We start from the raw sequence: 8,051 nt of genomic DNA, 5'->3' as shown, positions 1-8,051 counted from the left end.
CAATTTGAGACTTGAAGATAAAATTATGTTTCTCGTTTAACAATAATTTCATTGAGCAATGTTTTTGTATTTAAATTCCTAACCCCCACCAATATTTAAAGGATTTTGTTGAAGGTTAGAAAATTGAAGTTGAAAATGCTGAAAAAATCATGTAATTCAATTAAAATATAGAAAAATAACTGTTAGATTTAAAAACCATTAAATTATTTACAAGTAAATATAAGTGATATATTAAAAAAACAATAATATAATCACTATCTTAGGATTAAAATTCGTTAAAAGCAAATCATCATTGGGTGCTCTAGTGGCACATAAGGGAACTACTCGATAAAGGACTAAGTGTCACTATGCCAATTGAACAAAACTCATTGACTTTCGAAGAAGAAAAAAAAAAACAAAAACTTCCCGTTTTGCTATTTTGAAATTTTCCCTTTTTTTGCTATGCCACTTTGCCTTAGAACCCAACCTATTAGCTTCAATGGGCCTATCCTTTTCCCTAAAAACCGGCCCAATTAAACCCTCAGCCTTCCCAAACTTCTTCTTTCCCAAAGCAAACTCGTGAGCCGTGACCGTCAGTATCGCTGCCGGCTGCCTCTGCCCAATCTGATCTAAAGCTTCTGCAGATCATCCTTCTCCATCTCCGGCCAACACACGACCTCGCCGGAATAAACCCGTCCTCGTTAACTTCACCCTTAAAACATCCCTCTTTAAACCATTCATCTTGCCCACAAACAATTTCCTCCTCCACTAAACCGGCACAGAAGACGCAAATTGTTTCGTTCTCAGGAAAGGGGGAATGTCCGGCGCCGACCAAACTCAACCCTCCGGCCTTCCTCCACCGGTCAAAAGTCCTAACTCTGAATGCTGAAGCCTTTAGGAAAGAATTGTATTACCAATCCAGTTGCGATAGAAGTATGTTCATGAGTCCAATTTTGTTTGAATATTTATGTGGAAGTATTTGTTAATTACACGTTCTGCCTATTTATTCCATCCTTATTGTGCTCAAAATACCTGCTTCTTTCTTCTGCGTAATGGATTTTGATTTCTTCAATCTGAATGTTTTAGATACTTCATACTTTTAGAACTGGGAGACATGGAAGGAGTAGAGAATATAACACCAGAGAAGCAGAATAACTCCATGGGATCGAGGAGGCGGTTGTCCTGCACCACCTGCTTTGATGCACTGTGGTTCTGCTATTGTATGCAACCTTATGATCAACTCAATTATATTATTTTCATAATTTCATTTTTTTTGTCCTTTTACAACATTTCACCAATCACTAGCATATTTGTGTCGTTTGCCCTCTCCTTATTTATAATAAAGAGTGTGTGGCCCTCTTACTTATTTTTGATTGATCCGTTCCTCATGATAATAAAATAGACCGAGGAAACCAGACAATGAATGAATTTACTTGCCTTTTGGAACTATTAATGGTTCTCCATGCTCTATCAAATGATTCAAATCTACTAAAAGCATGTCTATCAATCTAGTAAAATTGCATTTTTTTGGTTAAGCCAAGAGTTATTTTAAAGAGATAGCCTTGTTATTTGCACACTAGTTCTGGATCATTCCTTGGGTTGTGATTATTGGGTTTTGCAGTACCAAACTTATATATTAAAGATTTTTATTTGCAGCCTCTTTACCATTAGATAATTGGAAAGGTTTTTTTAAGGTTTCATATCAATTAGGGAACAGGTTTTGAAGAGGATTAGTCTCATTTAACTTTTTACCTGAATTGTTTATACGTTCTTTATTTTTTCAACAACTATTTTTCACGTTCTCATGTCCCTTATCCAAACCAGTTGTTTAATTTTTTGTTTTCATTATTATTATTATTTTTTAAATTGGCTCATCCTTGTTGAGATTGTCTGATACTCACATTTGCACCTAATTTTTGCTAATTGTAGACCTTTTTTCCTTATTGATGAGCTCATCTTTGGACCTAATTGTTAACTTGTAAATCTAATGGTTATATTTACTGGCAGCTCCAGTTCATCAGATGCAGCAATATTACAGGCTTGGGGTTTTTGATAACTGTTCTGACAAATGGACAGCTCTTGTTGACTGTTTAAATCTAAAGACAAAAAGAACTTCCGAGGTTCAGGTATGTACCTGATACAATAATATCCTCAGGTTCATATAATTTTTATATTTCAAGAATGCTGAAATCTTGCCGTTCTTCATTCTATGTTGAATTAAAATAAGAATTTCCAATAGCCCAGATCTGTAAATGTAAAGTGAGATTTCAAATGAACCAAACTCTTTAAGACACAAAAATCATTTCTAGCTTTTAGGCGTGTCTCCTCAAGTCTTTGACTGATCTACTAGATTTTTGAGACAAGAAACAGACTTCTAATTGACAGGATAGAACACACAAAGGAGAAAGGATACCAACTTGTAGAATGCCAAAAGAACTTTCAAAAGATTATCTCATTTTGTGTCTAATTTCTTTATCCATTTCATGTCTTTTAAAATTCACATTCCTATTTGACATAAAGTTGCATGTTTTACTGTCCTACTAGACATAAACTTTAATTTTATATCTATTTGGTCAATTTAAAAATTTTAAATATGTCAGAGTCCTATTAGAAATAAAATTGTAAGCTTAGAGAATTAATATACATTTTTAAAGTTTAGGGACCTATTTCACAATTTTTAAAGGCCAGCCGGAGACCTTTTAGACACAAGCTTTAGAGTTTAAGGCTAAACTTGTTACTTAACCTATAATTTTTCTTTATCTCATGATTCACAATATTAATGTTTTATTTTATTGTTTTTTTTAATATTATGCACTTCATTTATTTGAAGCTCACAAATTTTTGTAACTGATGTTTAGGCTTGAAGCAGCCCAATATGGCTCACAGTTGGAAATTGTCTAAACCTCTTAACATATCTCAACTCTTTTTTAGATAAGAACACATCTCAACTCTAAGGAGTTTAAAGATACAGTATAATAGTGAATTTTATTTTCTTTGGTCCTTATCACAAGATTATTGATTTTGACAATACTTGAGAGTTGAGAGTAATCCTCTGTAAAGTTAATTCTGAAGTTCAGATTCATTGATTATTCTTAGCAAACATTTTAGAATTCTTAGTATGGTTTAGTTCCAAAAGTGAGCCTTTGATGACACTTTGGTATGTAAGTGTTAGTTAACGTTATGGATCTCTTACTGAAACTAAACTTCTGACAAACTTTTTTAGGGTAAGACAGATATATGTGTGTCATGTTGTGGATGAAGCTTCTGATGGCTACCGTGTAGAAAATTTGGATGGAAAGGAACACAATTATCAAAGGTTCTTGATAGGACTTTGTGAAGATAAACCGTTCTTTCCCGTTAGTCATCTTCAGGGGGAGATCACGAATGAAGAGACTAACAGTTCCACGTACTCCGTACCCATTAGCCTCAATCTTGAGCCTAGTCCTAATATTCCTGAACTTGAGCCTAGCCCTAATGTTCCTAGACCTAGTCTACCTAGTCTTGAACCTAACTCTGCTCCTGTTGTATCCCGTTGGTGTCGGTTCTTCCTACTAGAACAAGTGCCCTGGATAACATACTATAGGAAGAATCTCAGAAAGGAAATTCAGGAAACCTCTGGTGTTCCATCGGAAAGTGTCCAAGCGTCAGAACCAGCTCAGGTTCAAGATCCCGTTGTTTCAGAGGAAAGTCTTGAAGGAAAAGTCTGGGAACATAGAAAATGATGAAATGAGCTCAGAGAAGGTTTGAAATTTCAGGAGGTAATGAGGTGCTGAAAGATCCTCAAGAAGATGCCAAAATTGTCTCAAAAGTCTGATACTGAAGAGGACAAATGAAAACTGACAACTATGATACCACTTTGGATATGCCAATTGCTCTGAGAAAGGGAACCAGGTCATGTACAAAATACCCTTTGCATAGTTTTCTGACCTATAGTAACTCATCTCCTTGTTTTAAGGCTTCTACTACTCAGCTGGATGCTCTAGCAATACCTACCAGTGTACATTGCGGCCATGGAAGTTCCGAATGGAAAGCAATAGTAATGCAGGAAATGAGAGCTCTTGAGGCAAATAAGACTTGGGAGTTAGTAGCTCTCCCTAGAGGTCACAAAACAGTTGGTTGCAAATGGGTGTTCACAGTGAAGTATAAGTCTGACGGAACACTCGAGAGGTATAAAGCCAGGTTAGTTGCTAAAGGGTTCACTCAGACGTATGGGATTGATTATTCGGAAACTTTTTCCCCAGTGGCTAAGTTAAACATGATTCGTGTTCTTCTGTCTGTCGCTGTAAATAAAGATTGGCCCTACATCAATAAGATGATAAAGAACGCCTTCCTAAATGGTGAGTTGGAAGAGGGAAGTTTATATGAGTCCATCTCCAGGTTTCGAAGCTAAGTTTGGGAATCATGTTTGCAAACTCAGGAAGTCTTTATACGGGTTGAAGCAAGTCCCTAGGGCATGGTTTGACAGGTTCACCGTGTTTGTTAAGTCCCAAGGGTTTGTTCAAGGGCATTCTGATCATACCTTGTTTACCAAAAAATCACCCTTAGGAAAGATTGCCGTGTTTGGTAGTGTATGTTGATGACATCATCCTATTAGGGGATGACACGGCAGAAATTGCTAAAGCTAAAACAAAGGATGGCAGGTGAATTTGAAATCAAGAATCTTGGTAGTTTAAGGTATTTTCTAGGGATGGAAGTGGCAAGATCAAAAGCAGTAATATCGTGTATCTCAGTGGGAAGTATACTCTAGACTTGTTAAAGGAAACAGGAATGATTGGATGCAAACCTATTGACACTCCTATTGAGGTCAATAGCAAACTGAAAAGTATTTCGGAAGGAGTTCCTGTGAATAAGGAGAGGTATCGACGCTTAGTAGGAAAACTGATTTACTTGTCTCATACTAGGCCCGACATCTCCTATGTTGTGAGTGTAGTAAGTCAGTTCATGCAGAGTCCATATGAGGAGCACATGGAAGCTGTGACTCGAAATTTTGAGATACTTGAAGTCCACCCCTGGGAAGGGCTTGGTGTTCAGGAAACATGACACACGGAGCATCGAGGCATATACTGACTCAGATTGGGCTGGATCTGTGACTGATAGAAGGTCAACCTCAGGGTATTGTACCTTTGTATGGGGAAATTTGGTAACTTGGCGGAGTAAAAAACAGGGTGTAGTGGCCAGAAGTAGTGCTGAGGCAGAGTATAGAGCTATGAATCTGGGAGTGTGTGAAGAATCTGGTTGCAGAAATTTTATTTGATCTTCACGAGAGTAGTCTTTGGGCCCATGAAGCTGTATTGTGATAATAAGGCTGCCATCAGTATTGCGAATAATCCCGTGCAACATGATAGAACCAAACATGTGGAAATTGACAGGCACTTTATTAAAGAAAAGTTAGACTGTGGAGCTATTTGTATTCCCTATGTACCTTCAGTCCAACAGATTGCAGATGTTTTTACGAAAGGATTATCGAGACAGATGTTTGAAGCTTGTATTAGCAAGTTGGGTCTTGCCGATATCTATGCCCCAACTTGAGGGGGAGTGTTGAAATACGTTGAATTAGCCCTAAGGGCATCTTTGTAATTTATGCTATATTTGCTAAATTAGGGTTTCACCTCATTCTATTTATATCTGAGGTTGGGTCTATTGTACGTATGACATCAAATAATAAGTCCTTTTCTACCGTGGTTTTTCTTCCCTGAATTAGAGTTTTCCATAAACTCCCTGTGTCGTCTTCTTTTCTTCTATTTCAATACTTTGTAATATTACTGAGAATGAAAAGGATTATTAGGGGCCGAGGGAGTTTTGGGAGAGAACTTTGATAATTGTGTTTCCAAGTCAATTACCAAAAAGATACCTGCCCTCACTCTAACAGACGGTACATGCTATAGAGACGATTCCCGAAATAGTCACTTGCAACTAATTAGGATCTACAAGCGGCTCCACACACTGCTATAATTTATAACTAAGGGTGGGTGTGGAATATATTTTTAAGTGTTTAATTTAAAAAATAAGTTATTTTGGAAGAAATTGGAATATTTGGCAACCGCTCAAAGTAGTTTTTCAAGTGTATTTTAATCAATTTTTATCAAGATTGTTTAAATAAAAATGAGTTTTTTGAAAAACATTTTTTTCTCAAGGAAATCCAAACGGGCCCTAAGTCTCAATGCAATAATCCCTCTAATTCACTCTTCCTCCCTTCCTAGCATAGACTTTAGTAATCAGAGGTCTATCAGTTCTCCTAGGAATTCTTTAGGGGACCCTTCTCTTATAACAATAATAAAAAGAAGTTGTTGACGTGGTTGTTTCTTTCCTTAGTTTCTAGGGATGGACTCTTGATGATATTTGTAACCATTCATCTTTTATATACAAACCATTATGCTTTTTTTGTGCGCATCAAAAGGAAAAAAGAAAGAGGAAAAATTATTCTGTTTTTTTTCCTTCTGGTAATCTCTTCTAGTGACTGTGGGTTTGAATACCTTATTTTCTCTCTATATTTTTTTTGGTTGGTTAGTCAAATGTTTATTTTTTCTATCTAAAAGAAAATAAAATCTCATTGCTAAGACTAGCCACTTGGTTTTTTGTTTTCTGTTTGTGAAAACTAAGTTTATCCTCTCAATTTTTTATAATGGTTTTTATCTTAATTTTTATCTATCTTAAGTAAAAGAGTTGAATTATAAGTCAAATTCCAAATTTTATAAACAATTTTTTTAGTTTTCAAAACGTTGGCTTGATTTTGTTGAGTGAGACGAATGGACCATTTCGGAGTATGTTAAGATACACCGAGTCTTGTTTCCACAATCAGATATTACTTTTATGATTACTTCACAACTACTTGGAATGAATTTTATTATTATTATTTAAAAAATGTAATTGGAATGCAGGAAATTCTTGAAAGTCGAGAGAAAGCCAAATCTCACATCTGGACATTTCGAACCCCAGAAGAAGCATCATCACATTGGAAAGAACTATTTGGACATTTAGAAGAAATGGAATGAGAAATGATTGCTTCGAACTATTTGCCTTGGTACTGGATCCTCCCTCGAATTGCTTCGAACTAAATGGCCTTTTCTCGCACGGCTGCCCTCCTCATGAGTTATATTCTGTAAGACTAGTTTTGGTAATAAAAATTATTATTATTATATATTTTTTTAATTCATTTTGGTAGATAAATTATGTTATGAATCATGTATGAATCATTTTGGTAGATAAATTTTGAGAACTCAATGTTAGATTTGCTTGAGTTTTCAAAATAATTATTTGTAGCAGAACATTGATTTAAATAAGCTTGTGGTTCATGATGTTTGCATTGAGAAGTAGTTTCCCAAATCACTAGTTCCATGTACTCTTGGTGATTACCCATGAGCTATGTGAATGTGTTTCCATAGTATATATATATATAAAGGTCTTTGGGACCTACTCCAGGTTACACAGGTCGATGGCCATGTGTTGGGGTGCTCAGCCTTAAAGGGGCTATTCTGCATGCACGTATGACTAGAGTTTTGCATTGTGTGTTTGATGACGCTCTACGCTGCCATGACTAGAGGTTAGGATACAAGATTGGTGACTGAGTTTTATGGACTTGTAATTGTGCTTAAAAAGAGTTGTTGTATTATAATCTTTGGGAATTATTTGAATTGAAATATGGGACTTTGAATATTTTATATTGATTTCCCGTAAAGAAAAGTCAATGATATTCGAGACATTACTTTCGTATAATAAGTGCCACTCATTAGGCAAGCTCTCTTTTTTATTTTTTTAATTTTCTTACCAGGTAGCCACTGTGTTTCAACGCCTACTAAAATCAGCTTGCCACTTGAGTCTGTGCATAATAACACTCTTGTATGTGTATTTTGTTGGGGTTACACCTTTGTATATAAGAAGGTTGCATGGAGTAGTTTGTAAAATGTTTTGTAATTGAATGTTGGGCTAAGTAAATTAGGTTGGGAATGTCTATGTTTGTAGATTGATTTCAGGTTGTGAAGTACTTGAACGTTTTTGGGATTTTCATATAGCTTGTTTGTAAATATTTATCCTCTTTCACAGGTGTCTTAGCCATATTTTAGAGGAAACTTTGC

The 8,051-nt window shown here is 35.7% G+C and overlaps 1 protein-coding gene across 1 annotated transcript; it reads left to right on the top strand.

The window, feature by feature from the left end:
* Positions 1-569: 569 nt before the first annotated feature.
* LOC120067633 lies at positions 570-7,302 on the top strand (the record flags this gene model as incomplete). The annotated part of the gene is made up of 4 exons (XM_039019175.1): positions 570-912; positions 1,083-1,199; positions 1,987-2,105; positions 6,858-7,302. Coding segments are annotated over 4 exons (693 nt in total), but the record flags the coding sequence as incomplete, so codon positions are not given.
* Positions 7,303-8,051: the final 749 nt, after the last annotated feature.

The sequence above is a fragment of the Benincasa hispida genome, chromosome 12, assembly GCF_009727055.1.
Source record: "Benincasa hispida cultivar B227 chromosome 12, ASM972705v1, whole genome shotgun sequence".
Classification (NCBI taxonomy): domain Eukaryota; kingdom Viridiplantae; phylum Streptophyta; class Magnoliopsida; order Cucurbitales; family Cucurbitaceae; genus Benincasa; species Benincasa hispida.
This window is presented reverse-complemented; position numbering and strand designations above follow the sequence as displayed.